Source organism: Amia ocellicauda, chromosome 18, assembly GCF_036373705.1.
Source record: "Amia ocellicauda isolate fAmiCal2 chromosome 18, fAmiCal2.hap1, whole genome shotgun sequence".
Taxonomy (NCBI): domain Eukaryota; kingdom Metazoa; phylum Chordata; class Actinopteri; order Amiiformes; family Amiidae; genus Amia; species Amia ocellicauda.
Genome location: NC_089867.1, coordinates 27,974,012 through 27,991,010, shown reverse-complemented (window position 1 = coordinate 27,991,010; position 16,999 = coordinate 27,974,012). Strand labels below are relative to the sequence as shown.

The 16,999-nt window shown below is 41.7% G+C and overlaps 1 protein-coding gene across 1 annotated transcript in view; it reads right to left on the bottom strand.

Moving 5' to 3' along the window:
- Positions 1 to 4,709: 4,709 nt before the first annotated feature.
- acap2b (ArfGAP with coiled-coil, ankyrin repeat and PH domains 2b) overlaps positions 4,710 to 16,999 on the bottom strand; it is a 74,089-nt gene continuing 61,799 nt past the window's right edge. The window contains exons 5-11 of the mRNA XM_066690666.1: positions 16,768 to 16,826; positions 13,096 to 13,279; positions 11,695 to 11,739; positions 10,643 to 10,738; positions 8,022 to 8,096; positions 4,933 to 4,944; positions 4,710 to 4,781 (exon numbers count right to left, since the gene is read on the bottom strand). Of these exons, the coding sequence (XP_066546763.1) occupies positions 4,710 to 4,781; positions 4,933 to 4,944; positions 8,022 to 8,096; positions 10,643 to 10,738; positions 11,695 to 11,739; positions 13,096 to 13,279; positions 16,768 to 16,826 (543 nt within the window). The remainder of the gene's footprint in view (positions 4,782 to 4,932; positions 4,945 to 8,021; positions 8,097 to 10,642; positions 10,739 to 11,694; positions 11,740 to 13,095; positions 13,280 to 16,767; positions 16,827 to 16,999) is intronic.

Here is a 16,999-nt window from a genome sequence, read left to right as displayed (position 1 = left end):
AATGAACTATTATGGATTATGAAGCAATATGTAACTGTGATATTCAGACGCCTCTCATTTCCTGTCTTGTCCTTTCACGTCTCAGGGAACAGCAGAGCACGCCATATAAACTATAATATGAGCATCATTTAAAATATGTTAAAATAAACTCGGCAGACCAATTCAATGCTCGCTCAGGCAGAGGATGGGAATAAGCAGACGTGTGACTTCAACACTCATGTCACAGACAGTCTGTAGTGCGAGTTCAGTGTCCTGCCTACGTTTAGCCATCGTGTGTTTTGTTGTTGTTGTTTTGGCCCTCTCTCCTCCTGCAATGTGCCATCTGGTGGCTCTTCTAAGATGCAGTGAGACTGGCACTGTGCCGGCACTAACCCACACAAAACCCTCTCCTCTAATCCACTTCCACCTGGCCTATTTAGCACTCTGCACTCACTGTGGATGCCATGCACTCAGCATTCACTTGGTAGCTTTGACGAAAACACCTGTGCAGCTTCATAGCGGTAAATAGGATGATTTATATTCAACGCACGTATATAAGATTCTGCTGAATGAAGGTCAACATTTTGCTAATTACCCATGAACCCATCTCAGTGCTGAATGTCAACACTAACCAGTTCATTTCCTGTTTTTGAAGCCTGTGTTCAAATGATGCTTGAGGCGAATCTTGATTTTATGCCCCATGCCTTTGCGGGAGAATGGCTATTATCACCAGTATTAAAGCAATAACAAAATGACTTTATAAAGCCACTGTGGAATAGATTTTATAAGATACAATGTATACTAACATCAACTAAATAACAAATACCAGAGTTGCTAATTCTACAATAAAATGTTTCAACATCGAAGGGGAACAGCTTGGTATAGCTCTGCTTTGATGAACAATACAGAATCACTAACACAGTCATGTGGGCCGCCAGATACAAGGTGTTAATAAAAAGGTTACCACAAACAGGAATGCAAACACACAAGGGAGGCCACTAACTCAGGAGGCCATTTGGCACATTTCGCTTGTTTGCTTGGATTGATTCAAGGATTTTATGCCGTTATGTTTTGAAGGATCAAAGGAAATAAACGTATTATTTGTTATTTGTACAGAAGCTGTGAGCGCTGAAACATATTAGTCATGTTTCAACACACTGTTTTCCCTTCCTCTTGTGTTGGAATCGAATGTCCTAATGCGGTTCACAGCCCGGGGCGAGTGGAAGACGAGGCACGAACCTGTCAGCGGCTGAATGTCAAGTCACCGGCTACGAGGAAAAGCTTTGAAACAAGCGCCATCAGGTTCAGCACTTATGATTTTGAATTAGAGGAAGATCATATTTCCACTAAAGACAAAACCTTAAAATAACTAAAGAGATGTTGCTTAATGTATCACACAATGAAAGTAATGTATAATATCCTCATCTCATAGATACATCCAAGGCTATTGCTGATATGGCTTCAGCTGAAAGTTCTTGCACGCTTTCAGTTTGATCTTAATTTTTTTTTTGTGGGGAAGCAATAAAAAAGGCAAACAGAATGCTAGGGTATATTGTCAAAAGTGTAGAATTTAAAACAAGGGCAGTGATGTTCAGACTGTACAATGCGCTAGTTAGACCTCATCTGGATACTGTGGACAGTTCTGGGCTCCACACTTCAAGAAGGATATTGCTGCTTTAGAGGCAGTTCAGAGGAGAGCAACCAGACTTATTCCAGGTCTGAAGGGAAAGTCCTACTCGGAGAGACTGAGGGAACTGAACCTTTTCACCCTGGAACAGAGGAGACTACGAGGGGACTTGATCCAAGTCTTCAAAATCATGAAAGTCATCGACCACATCAAACCAGAGGAGCTTTTCCAGATCAGCAGGGACACACGCACCCGGGGACACAAATGGAAATTGGGCTTCAAGGCATTCAAGACAGAAAACAGGAGACACTTCTTCACACAGAGAGGCGTCACAATCTGAACAAACTCCCCAGCGATGTGGTTGAAGCTGAAAGTTTGGGAATAGTTTGGATAGGATCCTTGGATCACTTAGATATTAATGAACACCAAACGAGCATGATGGGTCGAATGGCCCCCTCTCATTTGTAAACTTTCTTATGTTTCTTCTTATGTTTCTTAATATCAATAAAGGACTTTTGCAACTCCTTATTTGGTGGACTATTAATACTAAATTAATAAAACATTTCTTACCAGACACAGACAGATTTAAAATGATTCCTCAGAATAGAACCATGATTTGACCTTGATTTAATTCAACCAAAGGATCCAACCACAGAAATATTCATAACAGCTCAGATTTGTCTCAGCGTCTTACCACTGTTTGACATCTCTTTACATCCCACCTGTAAGACACTCTCATCTTTTCTTCTTCCTTAATTTTCTAACTGTTACATGTAGCTTTCTTTCATTAGCGATGTTGCTACTCTTGAAATACTGTGTGTGAGATTTATTTTGTTTTCAGTTTGTGGCCCATCGAATCAACTGAAAACAGCCGACGGGTGGGAGACGGGGCTGCAGTGCTGACAGTATTTATCCATTAATATGTTCATTAAAAATATATCAGACTTCCTGCATCTTGACTCTTCACAGGTCTTAATGCCTCCCTGCGCACGTCTGCAGGGGGACTGTGGGAGTCGAAAGCACTTTATCTCTATTCACTGGAAATGCAGTAGGAAGGATAATCCTCTGGTTCGTGAGGTAGGAGAGTTAACAGGGGATTGTGAAGATCTTATGGTACATGGTCCCGCCTCTAGGAGATCTCCGTGTTACAGATACATCTGCAGCCAGGAGGAAATCGTACCTGACAGAGTAAGAACGTTTGGGATGTATTCAGAATGTTGTATTCTTGTGCAATTTCTGTGAGAGATGTTGCAAAGAAACCAATTTATAATACAGTCCCCAACACCTGCGGGTCTAAACTATGGAGTACAGCAGATTGTGCACAGGTGGGCTTTCACAATGGCTCAGTCCTGAACTGAGAGATCTGGAGGATCAAGTGCACCCACTTTGTAAGTGTCTCATCGTATACAATCCTCTGTAATTGGCAGATCTAACCCAGATGCCCCTGTTTTTATTCTGCTATGGTAAGAACAACAAATATGGCTCCAGCTCACATGCAAACATGACAGTGGCTTTAGTTTTACAGTCCTATATATTTAGTCCTAATGCAGACGTGACATCAAGTATTGTGTTATTATCGTGCATTGACACGTTGCTTTGGTCTGGGCCTCGATCAATACCATGCTTGTGTCTCAAAGATAGAGGAGGATTTAACACACAGCAGCAAAATACAATACAACAAAACATGTTCTAAAAATGTAAACCATGTCCGATATTGTAAGTGCAGCACTGTGGAACTGGGAGAACCTCATCATTAATGATAAGTAAACCAAAGCCAACAGCATCCACTTTGATTCATTTACAGACTTGAAAAAGTTGAATATATGTATATGAGATTTCCTCTATATGATTTGTTGTGATTCTACAGGAACATTAACTTTTACAGTTAATCTCAGTGTGAGGTTTTCTAACTTCGACCTCTGTTTGACACTACAAGGGATTTACACAACCATGTATCATTATTCTTGACGTATGAAGTTTTTTAAACCAAAATATTTAATATTAGCACATAAGCCTCTTAGCACTAAACTACAGCTGAAACGCCCCAGCGGCCCGCTGACATTTTGAATCTGGTCCACTGATGACTTTAGGCTCTTACACTATCTGCTTCCCTCAAAGCCACACATTGTGCCTTTTGAAGAAGCTCATACAAAACCAGGACCAGGCTTTCACCAACGGGAATTGTTCACTTCACTCACAGACCCTGCCTGAGGCATGCTGGGACAGACACTTTCTCAATTTGTTTATTTATGTGTTTGTTGGGGGGGAGGTTGTAATTTTTTTCTCTGTTTTAATCCAATTGCTGATTATTTGCCAACTGCGATTACACTACAACCCACTAGCATACAACACATGAGGCATGATTCAAAAAACATTTCCACTATTTGTTTCATACAACAACCAGGATGGCCTTATTTCAGCTTTGACAACCCGACACTGTCCTGCTAATCACACCCATTCCTCCATAAAAGACTGTTTCGTTTCTGGGGCCTCTACGCTCCTGTGATGCCTCCTATCAGCCACACTAACAAAGAAAGCAAAGCAGCCTGGCATTCGAGCCACGTAAACAAGAAATTATCTCCTATACCATCGATCGGCAACCGCATGTGCCTGGTGGGAGTGATTGACATCCATTATGTAACCAAGGATAAAGCCTCCGAGCTATATGGAGGCAGAATTAATCACCGCCCAACTGTAAACCAGCACTGCTGTCATATCGCAGGGAGTTCGAGTTTCATAGCGCCAGCTTTGCACAGCGGTAACGAAAAGCAAGAGCACGTCAGACATGATCCACAGCCGCGATACTGCTGGCTGGTTCGTCCAGATGTTGACACAAGATCACCTGTGTTGTCTCTGGTCCATTATTCATCTTGAGATGAACCCTCTTTAGAAAACCACCATAATCTATGATTCATGATCGAAGCATTTCTTACCCAGCAGTCTCTCTGCTTTCCATTTCTATTTACTGTGAGTAAAAGTGCCAGGACAGCGCTACTTCACACCGCCCACGACACACAGTCACAGCAGACGCCTTCGCTTCACGCTCAGTATCTTCCTCTGTCTAACTGATAAATTCTTCAGCATTCTGACCACATTTTGACAATCAACGATCATTTGTGCTTCTGTTGCCACCAGAACCACTAAAAGCCTGAAACTGCTGCTTTAGCACGGTCAGCTATGGGTCAACCAATTCAAAATCATATCTCTACTGTGCACTACTACTATATGATCAATTCGGCATCAAACTCACAAACACAAGATAAATGATCCATCAGTGCATGTAAAAACAGGTAAAGATAAGAATATAAAGTTTCAAATGAACTTACCTGCATTAGAGTCTGAAGGTGGGTCATGGCAGCGAGGGACAGAAAGAGAGACAGAAAAACAGGATTAATAACAAACACAACACAATCAAACACAGGAAATGAACATATCATTCATCAGAATAACATTATTATACCACCAGAAAATATTACCTCTTATAACTATAACTTTCCATTGCAGTTTGTTAATTTTGCACCTTTTTAAGCAATAGGTTCAGTACCTGGGGAGCAGACTTTATTTTGCAGCAAATACAGCCTTTGAAAGACACTGTAACTCTGAAGTTTGGTGTGAGAGGACCTTGGGGAAATGTGCCGCCCCCTAGTGCTCACTCCTACAAAGTGCTGAGCAAGATGGCAGCACGAGTTTTGTCTGATTGATCGAGTTTCGTCGAATGGGTTTCCTGCAGGTTTCGGTGTGCGTGGTCCTGGCCACCACACCCTCCAGACCTGAACCCGTGGGACTTCTCAATTCTTCAAAATTATGATTTGTTTTATAAATTACACTGTCGATTCATTTAGCATGGAAAATGTTTTCTCATGCACTCTTAAAATGCCCCTCATATATAGATCTCATTTGGGCCATTCTGTTTATACTGGATCATGTAACAGAGCATTTGTGTTAATCAATATAAAATAATGTGAAAGGAGACACACAATACTGTCTCAACATCTGAGCGCTGTAAGATCTGGTTGGCCAATATGTGAACATCTACAACACTGGGGATTTGAACCTGTAAGATGTGCTGTAAGAGACTGAAGTTACGTATATATATTTAAATGACATTGTTACTAGTAAAGCACATTTTACAGAAGTCATATGAACATGTTTTTTAAAATCATGAATATTGTTTTAATAGAAACCTAATGGAAACATGTAATAAACACTCATCTGTTTTGCACTTCATATAACAAAATTATTTGCTATTTAAAAACAAACAAACAAAACAAGTGTAATCTTTGTGAAAAGCTATTGCACGTCCCAAGTGGATGACAGGATGGATTTGCATGATTGTGCTCTGGAAGATCAGGACTCAAGGGACATGATAGTTAGCAAAGCGATGCTGAAGTTGAGGCATGTATGTAGAGCTGAGTAACTATGATGCTGATCAAGGGGGCATCAGGACGAAATAAAGTCAATGTCTGTTACTGCATTGTCCTTTGAGAAGGATTGCAAATGTACAATAAAGCAATAGCTCAGATGGATTCTTCCTTTCTTATTTGTATGTCGCCAAGATCGTCTAGTTGTCCACAAACTCTTTAAAGAGCTAATAACAGGAAGAATCTGAATAAGAATATTAATATCAAGAAGTAAAATAATTAAAACCACCAGGTCAAAGTCTATCCTATTTACGCAACATGAAAGATGTGCATTTGGGAAAAGTGAAACAAGGAGATTGCAGAAGCACCATCTTTACATAAACGGCACTGTATCAGCAAACAGTTTCCACTCAAATGTTAATCACGATCAGATAAAGCCTTTGCCAAGTTCTGCTGGCCTGCTGCGACTGAACGATGGGGCGAGATGTCTTTTATACCCTCCTCTAAGAGCCATTTATCAACTCTGATTGGGAAGATATTGCTTATTAAAATAGGAGTGTCTTTTCTGTGCCTCTGGACGGCTGCATGCTAATCGCCAGTTAACTTGTCATCTCTCAGTGCTGGCAGAGATAAAGCCGACAGCCCCGTCACAGAAACCTGAATTAAAATTCTCTGTGTCTGAATTCAGCTGCTGTTTTATCTTCCTCTGTAATGAAACAAATTTCATGACATGTTACTGCAGAAACTCTCGTCTTGTGATGCCTGCATTGTGCGCTGGTGTCAGGAATAAAAATAGACACACAAAGCTCACTGATACGTTGTTTAAAGAAGACGATAATCTTTTATTTCTGTTGTGTGTGTTTCTACATCCAGTCCAGCAATCTCTCTTTCTGTGCGGTTTTAATTACCATGTTAATGATGAAATTTGTGTTTTAATTATTAATATCAGTCAATGCTGAACAGCTTTCCATAGCACACTAATAATCAGCTTCACAACTTAAGGGTTTCCTCAGTTTGTTTAACGGCTGTGTTTATAGAGGAAACGGGACGGCAGAACCTGGACCTGGACGCAGATACTTTGACTTTTTGACCTTAGTCTTTACTGCATCTTAAATTCAGTGGAATAAAAGGGAACATTTTCATTTTCTAGGGACTAACTGTCTAAAAAACTAACAAATAGAAAATCCTTTTTTGAATCCAGGTCATCTGAGTTATAGAGGCAGGCAGGCTGCTGCATTAATCTACAGCCAGCGTGGGTTTCTGCAAATTCAAATCTGGATTCATATCCTGAGTGCCAAACCCCCCAAATTGATGCTTAGCTAAGTTTTATTGTTATATAAAAATACAGAAGATATTGCGAGAGTCGTGTAGTGTAAATAAAAAGGGACAAAACTGAAACGACTTGAAAACAGCTATTACTTTTGGAAGCATTTTGTTATTTTTCTAAACGTGCCGAGAAATGTATCATTAGTGATATTTAATATACATCCTAATTCTTTTAAGTCTTCTCTCTAATATTACATCATTATATCATTTGGAACAGAACACTAATACGTGTGTTGTATAAAAGATGTTCCAGTAAATATCAAACAAGCCCACGTTATTAAAGCTGTTATTTCTTATTGGCAAACACCGTCCATTGTCTAAGGCAAACACATTTAATAAAGCATTATGTAAGAAGTGAAAGACTATGAATATCGCAAGGAATCTTTACAGAAATCATGCAGGAATACAAAAACATTTAACACATTTAATTGCGTTAAACTTTACAGTCAGGGCAACGTCAGATCTCGAATACTCAACCTCTTGTTGTTTCCGTTGTGTAGTTGAATCTGAGACATTGTCCTTCAGTTATGCTCTTTTCAAAAGTAATTTTCATAAACTGTCAGAGGTTTGCAAAAGGCAAATTGCATAAAAACAGAAGTCTGAGGATGAGAAGCACCTCGAGGGAGAGCGGACTCCGAGTGGAAAGCTGCCAGAGCCCGGCTCTCACCTGGCCCCCACAACCTACACAGACACAGAGGGCGAGAGACAGAGAAAAGGCTTGGTCTTACCCTCTGCTGGATGATGGCATGTTTGTGCTCCATATCTCTCTTCTCCACCGCTGAATCTATCACCAGCTGATCCAGCTAAACAAGGGATTAGAGACACGACAGAGTGTATGACTAAACAGGCTGCAGTGCGCAAACACACAAAAAAGAAGAAAAAACTGAAAAAAGGAAAGCAGGCTTTATTTCCAGAGCTGTGTGTGAACCAGGAGCTGTGTTCATCGCCGCTGTGAAAGACGCACCAAGCCACGTGAGCTCAGCTAACGAGCTCTTCAATTTGGGGGCAACGGAGGGAAAAGAGGGCAACAGCTAACAAGTGTGTGTGAGGGGAGAGATCCTCTGTCCACATTATGGACTGGTCTGATGTTCAGGTTTCAACCTGGCAATTACTGATGACTGGGGTGTTTGTTCCCTCATTTCAGTTCACATTATTAATCAACGCAGGCTAAAGAATCATGAAACCCTCTTCCCTACACATGTCTGTCTCTAGACGCTTGTCATCCCTGTGTCTGTTAGAGGTTATATGTAACCAACTTTGAGACTGAAGTCTGTTTCATAGTAAGAGAAAGGTGTTTTTTGGTTTCAGTCACAGCAGGATGGATGGCAGATGTTTCTCTGTGGTTACATAAGGACATCAGAGGAGCGACAGTAAAAGCCAGCTCTGTTTGGCTGCTGTGGCTGCAGGAGCTCAGCTATTGCAGGATCTCATCCATTTGATCATAAAATGAGTTTCAATGGCTTGACCGAGCGATTTGTTCCAGTCATCCACCGATTTTAAGTTCTTAAGGCACCTGCACTTAACCTCCCTCGGGGTCAGAGTTCATTTTTAATCCTGAAACCTCCTTTGCTTGATTATTCCCTTTGACTATTTTGAATACTTGAATCTAATCCACTTTTTCTTTGGTCAGGACTAAAAGAGTTCTATATAAACATCTCTGTATATATTTTTGGGGAGACAAGCAATAATGAATTTAGTTGTTAATACCTTCTATGGCTAATTATATCTGATGTTGTAGCATTGTGACAAAGAGAATGACCTGCTGCACTTCGTTATTTTAATTCTGCACGTTCCCAGCTCAACGATGAGCCCCGGTATCCTTCAATTGCTTCAGCACTGCTGCTCTCGCGGTCTCTCAGGACCACAGAGCGGGATGGCTGTGCTGGAGTCAACCGCGGTGTTGTACGAAACCCAGATCTTCAGACTGAATTGCTGATTTAAACAGGGATTCAACAAGAGACTCTGCCTTCACACCCTCCCGGAGAACACTGTGGCTCATGAAGAAAACACAGACCAAACACACCCTTCAAGAAGCCAAAGTGCCGTGACTGCGCCGTGGCTCTCTGTGTAAGAGGCGACACTTCAGTTTATATCCTCACACTGCCTGGAATAGTATGACCCTGGACTCGGTCAACGTCCTAATTAAACATCATTGTGTCGATCACAGAGCTGCTACTGAACCAAGAGCTGATCCTACTCGAGGCCTCTACTGTGACGTCCAGCTGCCCCGCTGTGCACATTAACTGCTGTGTTCATGCGGAGAACGCTAAAGAAAGCATTTCAGTGTTTGTGAAGCAACCCCCACTAACTCCATCACTTTACAAAGAGGCCAGTCTCTGCAAAACAAGTCCCAGATGTTGACAGTCACTCTTCAAAACCACACGAGCATCTTCTTGTCTTCAGTTATGATGCACTTTTGAGCGTTTCCTTACCAGCATTGTCACTGGGTTTTGTGTAAAGACTGTTGACACACTCGGGCACACAGCTGAAGGTGCAGAGTTTATGTCAATGGAAGTTATGAACAGTATAATCCCGTGTAAGGCTTCCCCGGCATAAAAAGGGCATTGAGAAAACTGAGAATTGAGAATGAGATAAATGAATGAGATAAATGAGTCTTATTGGATTTAAATGGTTTGTGTTGTTATAAAATAAAGGTCATGCATCTCTGTAACCGAGGCAATCGATATCTAAAGGATATTAATAGGGACCAACAGACACAGGTAAAGATGACTCGGGTCCTTAGACAGATAGATCTATAGGCACACATGGAAACTCATCTACAACTGTACGTCATCAAATACATCAATAACAGACACAGTACTGAAATTGTACAGCCTGCACAGTAATTTGCACACCGTCATAATGAAGCTCAATCTCACGCCTAACTGCATAATCGAATAGGTCAGACACAAGCCCTGTTGAGCTGAGGACCCACAGTGAGCAGTGTGAGGACTTCTGTCATAAAGCGATCCTCCGGTCTGTCCATGTGTTTCCTGAGCGCGAGGGGGGGGCACCAGGATGGGCAATAACCCTGAAGGCAGAGCAAAAGTGCACCTGCTCTCACAGGGATACATTTCACAGACAGAGGATCGTTCATTTCTCTTCTGCTCTTCTTAAGCCCCCCATGTTAGAGAACCGCCTTCAGCTCTCGTCTCGTTCAGAAGAATGACTTGCACCCGCGACTCACAGCACATCCAGAGGCATCCCGATACTCCTAACGGCTGCCTGCTGTTCGAGCTTGAGCCCAACCTGGGCCGAGTGCCTCCACAGCGATGCCATCAGGCTGCACTTGAACTAATGAGACGCATTACTTTTCATCAGGGCACCGATCACATGGGCTCTGCCTCACCTCGGCGGCCAGCTTCTTCATGTACGGGTCGATCTCGTCGAGGAGATTGTAGCCCTGCTGGAACAGAGTGTACTGGGCATGCATGAATGACAGCATCTGCAGATGACAAAACAGAGACACAACTTAGATTGCTAAACACAACGCGGATTCCACAAGAGCTGGGTAAGAAACACTAAACATGGCATGCTGGATTACGTAGACACCCCACTCAATTCTTAAAAACAAAATACATCAGATCATAAAAGAGATCAAATTATTAAAAATAAAATAAAAACTACACCAGCTACAAATTAACAATCACTATAATTTGCCAATGAATACATTTTTATTTAGTAGCGCACTTTCAAAAACTACACATCTGTTGCTCTCCCATTAAGGCACCATTTCAATAACTAAGAAGTAAAAACTGTGTTCTGTAGTGGTTTTATTCTTATCAGAAGTAACAAGTTTATTACATGAAAAACAAGCACAGGTGAACCCAGAGCTCCTCTCACAGGAATTGAAGAAAAGGACGAGGGATGTTAGTTGGAGAAGCCTCTTTATATATTCAGACAGATGATGGGTTACAGTCTTATCTCACAGAAGTGGCTACATCTCATTAAAATACACAATTACCACAAGCACAATCATTAACACAGGCCTGAGCTTGTTACTGTTGTTGTAGTGTTTGATGTGTTGATTGGTCTTCAGGCAGCAAATGTTATCAAAGACATTGTTTTAATTCCTTCATCAAATACCCGTTTCCCCAAAACACACAACCTGTACACTGTTGACCTGTTGATTGAATTAACCCACAGACAGTAGCTGATTGAATAACCAAGTAGTCAATACAAGCTGATGAGTTAACAACATGAAACCATTATTCACATGAACAATATAAACAAGATAATGAAAGTAAATTACCTCACTACAGTTCTATATATATATATATATATATGTAGATATAATCTCGAAGTACAAACATAGATAATACAGATAAAAAGGATTAGTAATCGCACTGACAAAGACATACACGTGACACCGAGATCGATATTGATACTGAAGCCACATACCGCGTCTAGGATTTCAAACTTCTTCTTTGCTTGAAGGACATTGATCTAAAAATAGAAAAGATAAATGGAAAGAATTCAGAATTATGAAGGAAAAACACAGTTCAGTCTTTAAACTCCTCACAGGGTTTGTATCAATGGTATCATGGCAGCGCTTCCTGCACCAGTATACTGATATCGAGATCTCTCTCCGATTCTCCACAGAGCGTGTGTTGAGCGTATGAAACACTCGCAGACATCACTGTGCAGCCCTCTAGTGGATTTTCTCTGCATTGCAGTATCATGTGTTTCTGCTTTTCTTTTTCTGAAAAGCCAAATTTAAACCTCGCAGAATGCAGAGATGAGAAACAGTTCTGAGATGGATCTGCTTTGACCTGGATGGTCTTCAGATCTTTATGCGATGACTTTAAGAGCTCAAGTGATCGATGATAACAGTTTGTCCCCGGTGTGTGTAAACGCTCGTCTGTTGTGTGCATTTTTGATTCAGGCTAGAAAATATGATTTCTCCTTTTACCATTTCATTTGGAAATGCCGTGCTACCACACATTTATCACTGCAGTATTTTTACCACACATGCACTACACATGTAGTAGCAGAGTTTTAGTACCTATTATATTTATTGTTACATGTATTATTAGTACATCCACAAGCCTCTGTGGCTGAGCTCTCGTTTCTCTGAAAGACTTATTTTGTTTTGAATGTAATCATGGTCTCTGATATACTTATATCTGATCAATACATCCTAGTGCTCCGCGTGGGAGGTCATGCTTGAGCATTGTTTAAAATGGCTGGTGCCTTCCTTGCCCGGAGAGACGCACAATTAAAAGCAGGGTGGAATAATCGTAATGACTGCCAGTGGGCATTATAAATGATGTACAGAGACACGGCGGTCAGCTTTAATCAGTCACTTTCTTTCCAAAGGCTAGGAATTATATGGTACACATTTCGAAATGCTAAGAGAAAAGAAATCTCAGCTGAAAAGCTGTTTAATTTAGACCCAGGACTCCTTCGATGGAAATGTGCCTGAAACGAAGACACCAGGCGCCGTTCTGTGGGTTTTCTACAAACTCTTTAAGACATTGTCAGCCTCCTATGTAACTCATAGGGTCTTCCAGGACCTCTAACTGACCTGAGAGAGGAGCTCTGAGTAGAAATAAGCATCTGGGTCAAACTTTTAATCTGCTGTATGATTGTTATATGATCTGTATTTGTAGTAAAGTAGGTACGCTCAGCCAGCCAGTCATATACAGAACTTAATAGCTGTAAAAAAGTCAATGATTTATTCCACACAAGATGACTGTAACGTAGTGCTGACACGGTTATTATTAAGCAATATTATCATTAAAGTGTTCTGCTCTGTGCCGTGCGGGTCACGTGTGGAGCCGGGCCGTGCGGAGGACCTACCTGAAGCACATAGTCCAGCGCCAGGTGGCGGAAGCATTTGCGCGTGATGGTGAGGGAGCTGGTGGCCTCCTCCACCTCGTGGGGCTTGTTGCGCGGCGCCTGCGCGTTCTTCACCTGCGCAATCTCCATGTCCTCACGCACCCTGTCAAACTGCTTCTTGGTCTCTTTGAATCTCCGTACATCCCTGCAGAACAGAGAGGCTTTGTTCAGGATCATGTTATAGTCCATTCTGTTGTTGTTATTATTATTTAGTTTAGCAGATGCTGTTACCCAACTTGACCATTGCTCTGTCAGACAGAGACGGTGAACAGACCAGCACACCGCCCAGACTGTGTAGTACTGCATTACATACTGTCATGTCATGCTTAGTAAAGGCTTATAAGAGTGTATATGATATGGCCCTCATAAAGATTCACGAGATCAGGGTTCAGAGTCAAGCACAATGAACATTTGAAACACTTCAGAGTTTCATAAATACTTCTGTGTTAAAACTACAACTTTAGATTGCTTTCAAAGCAAAGCTGGAAATCAAACACAAAAAGTTTTACATTTCTAAATCAAACAAACGAGGGAAAGGTTACTGAGGCTAATTCACATAAAACAACTGTTCAGTGTCTTCCCTATGGATATATAGTGTTCAGTGCCTGGTGTCTGATTATGGATATATAGTGTTCAGTGCCTGGGGTCTGACAGTCTTTGCTCCCACTCTCAGGAGATGATTAGGTGGTTTTACACTTTGGGGACCGTGGTTAAATCCCTGGCCATGTGTTCGTGTAAAGGGATCGACTTGAGTCACAGGAAGATGAGATGAACCCAGTCCCTGGAGTCGCTCCTTCTTGAGAGGGTTCATGTTGTGAAGGCGATCTCTCCCAATGATGTGTTCATTCGATACTAAATGATTCAATTCTTTCCTTTCAGACAGTTTTAAAAGACGTTGACGTGTCCTTCCACACATAATGGTGCTAATGGTCATTTTATGGTCTGACTGCATGATGTCACATTGTCTGCCTTCCCAAATAGACAGAGAACATATAAAGAAATATTTTGCAACAGGTGCTTGTTAGAAACTGAATTCAATACAATTCCATATTCATTTAAAAAACAGATTTTTAATAAGTATAATAAACTAGTAAGAACATAAGAACATAAGACAGTGTCCAATCGAGAGGAGCCCATTCGCCCCATCGTGCTTGTTTGGTGTCCATTAATAACTAAGTGATCAAGGATCCTATCCAGTCTGTTTTTGAATGTTCCCAAATTGCCTCTTCAGCCACATCGCTGGGGAGTTTGTTCAGATTGTGACGCCTCTCTGTGTGAAGAAGTGTCTCCTGTTTTCTGTCTCGAATGCCTAGAAGCCCAATTTCCATTTGTGTCCCCGGGTGCGTGTGTCCCTGCTGATCTGGAAAAGCTCCTCTGGTTTGATGTGGTCGAAGCCTTTCATGATTTTGATGACTTGAATCAAGTCCCCACGTAGTCTCCTCTGTTCCAGGGTGAAAAGGTTCAGTTCCTCAGTCTCTCAGTAGGACATTCCCTTCAGACCTGGAATAAGTCTGGTTGCTCTCCTCTGAACTGCCTCTAGAGCAGCGATATCTTTCTTGAAGTGTGGAGCCCAGAACTGTCCACAGTATCCAGATGAGGTCTAACTAGTGCATTGTACAGTCTGAACATCACTGCCCTTGTTCTCAATTCTACACTTTTGACAATATACCCTAGCATTGTGTTTGCCTTTTTTATTGCTTCCCCACATTGTTTGGATGGAGAAAGTGAGGAGTCCACGTAGACTCCTAGGTCTTTCTCATGCGTTACTTCATCTAGTTCTATTCCATCCATAGTGTAATTATAGTGGACATTTATGTTACCTGCATGTATTACCTTGCACTTGTCCACATTGAATTTCATCTGCCAGGTGTCGGCCCACAACTGAATATTCCCTTTGAATAGCCTGTGCTGCCAAGATTGTATCTGCTGAGCAACCTATTTTAGTATCATCTGCAAATTTGACAAGTTGGCTAACTATCCCAGAGTCCAGATCATTAATATGCCGGTTCACCACAGCAGACAACCCTTGAGTCTGGCACCAGAGAGGGAACCTCATTATCCCCAGCTAGCTTGACCAAGCCAAGGTAACACTATTGTGCTGAGTGTCTATAGTACAGTTCCTATAGTCTTACTGTTATGGCTCATAGTCCTGAGATACACAAATAACAACACACTGACACACACAGCTTTGGTTGCCATGATGGTGATATTTTACAGCACAATCAGTCCGGATGCATCAATAAGGGAAACATGGTGTCATGCGGAGTCGTGTTTCTGCCATCAGATGAGCAGCACTCTCTCAGATTAAGGGGGGATTATACAGGGGTCACCCACCCCTCCCCCACCAGCTGCCGGGAGACTCAGATTCAATTATCATCTCCACAGCAACATGCTCTCTCTCTCTCTCTCTCTCTCTTTCTCTCTCTCTCACTCTCTCCCTCCCTCCCTCTGAGTCCTCAGAGGTGTCTTGCTTTGTTTTAAACACTCACTGAGCAGAGACTCACTCTAAACACACACACAGACAACCTTCACAGTCCAGTGCACTATTCACAGACTTTTAAAGATGATTTATGTCTTTGAATTGAATTGCAATGGTGCTTCAAGATGTGGGACACCATTAAAAACAAAACGCCAAAAACAAAAATCAGTTTGTGACTGACGGATCAATACAAAGGAACAACAAATATATCTACAGCAGCCATCCAGCCATCAGAGGGCATCAATTGACTGGCAATGCGTTACATTCGATTTCCACATTCAGATGAATGAAAAAGTCTCAGCGTTCGAGCCACAGGAACGATGCCAAGCTGGTAGATTTCTGTAGTTTTTACTGTCAGTGCAGCCGATCAATATGTGATTCAATACTTTAACTTGTCAGGATATTCAAAATGAAGAGGCTGAGGTTATTTTACAGAGATGTGTGCATATTTCAGAGGTTGTTGAAACTCGCTCCTCCATTGCAATAACCTTACTCATTCATTACTCATCACAGTAGTATTGAGAATGACAGTTAAAACGGCAAGTGCATGTTTACATTTATAACTCACTTACAATGCCCTCCAGACGGCACATTTTTGGGAAAGGCGATCCGATCCTATTAAATCATTTGGGGATGCAAGAGGCGAAAGGCTTTTAAAGATATTGATACGCACCCTGAATTAATTTCCTTTCGTTTCTTTTCCATTGGCTGGCGTAACTGAGGTCTTCACAACACACTCAGCTCTCCCACATGTAGAGTAACGCATCGTTGTGTACGGGGTTTTGATGGTGGTATTGCAAACTGAGTGTTTTTCATAGTTAAACAAATATTATAGACATGGGTTGTGACTTTTCCACACAACACACTGACAGACCACAGTATCTCAGGGCCTGCAGGATTTGTCTTCAACTCGGGTGATTACTTTGTTCAGTGGTCATGTGACCGCATGGCTCTGGGCTCACCAAGAAACAAAGGCAAGTCCCTCAGATCAGATCAGGAATGGCAGGAATAATGACCATTGTTACCTGTTCTCAGAGTTTCTCATTATTTATCCTCAAATTGTACAACAATACAGCACTGAAAGACACCTTTGTAACGAGGTGTGAAGCTGAACCCATCGCCCCCGGCTCTCGGGACGCTGCAGGAGAACTTACTCTTTGACGAAGTTGTGCAGCTGCTGCTTGACCGATCTCTGAGCTTGATCAAACAGAATCTGTGAAAGGAAACAAGACAGACACAGTAAATACATTTACAATGAGCAGAGACCGGATGTCAATCAACGACATTGATTGTAAAGAATGTGTTCATCAGATCAGAATTTTTTTTAATGAATAATTAAATTTATAAGACCCACAATGACTGTCTGACATCCATGTGTCTCCGTCA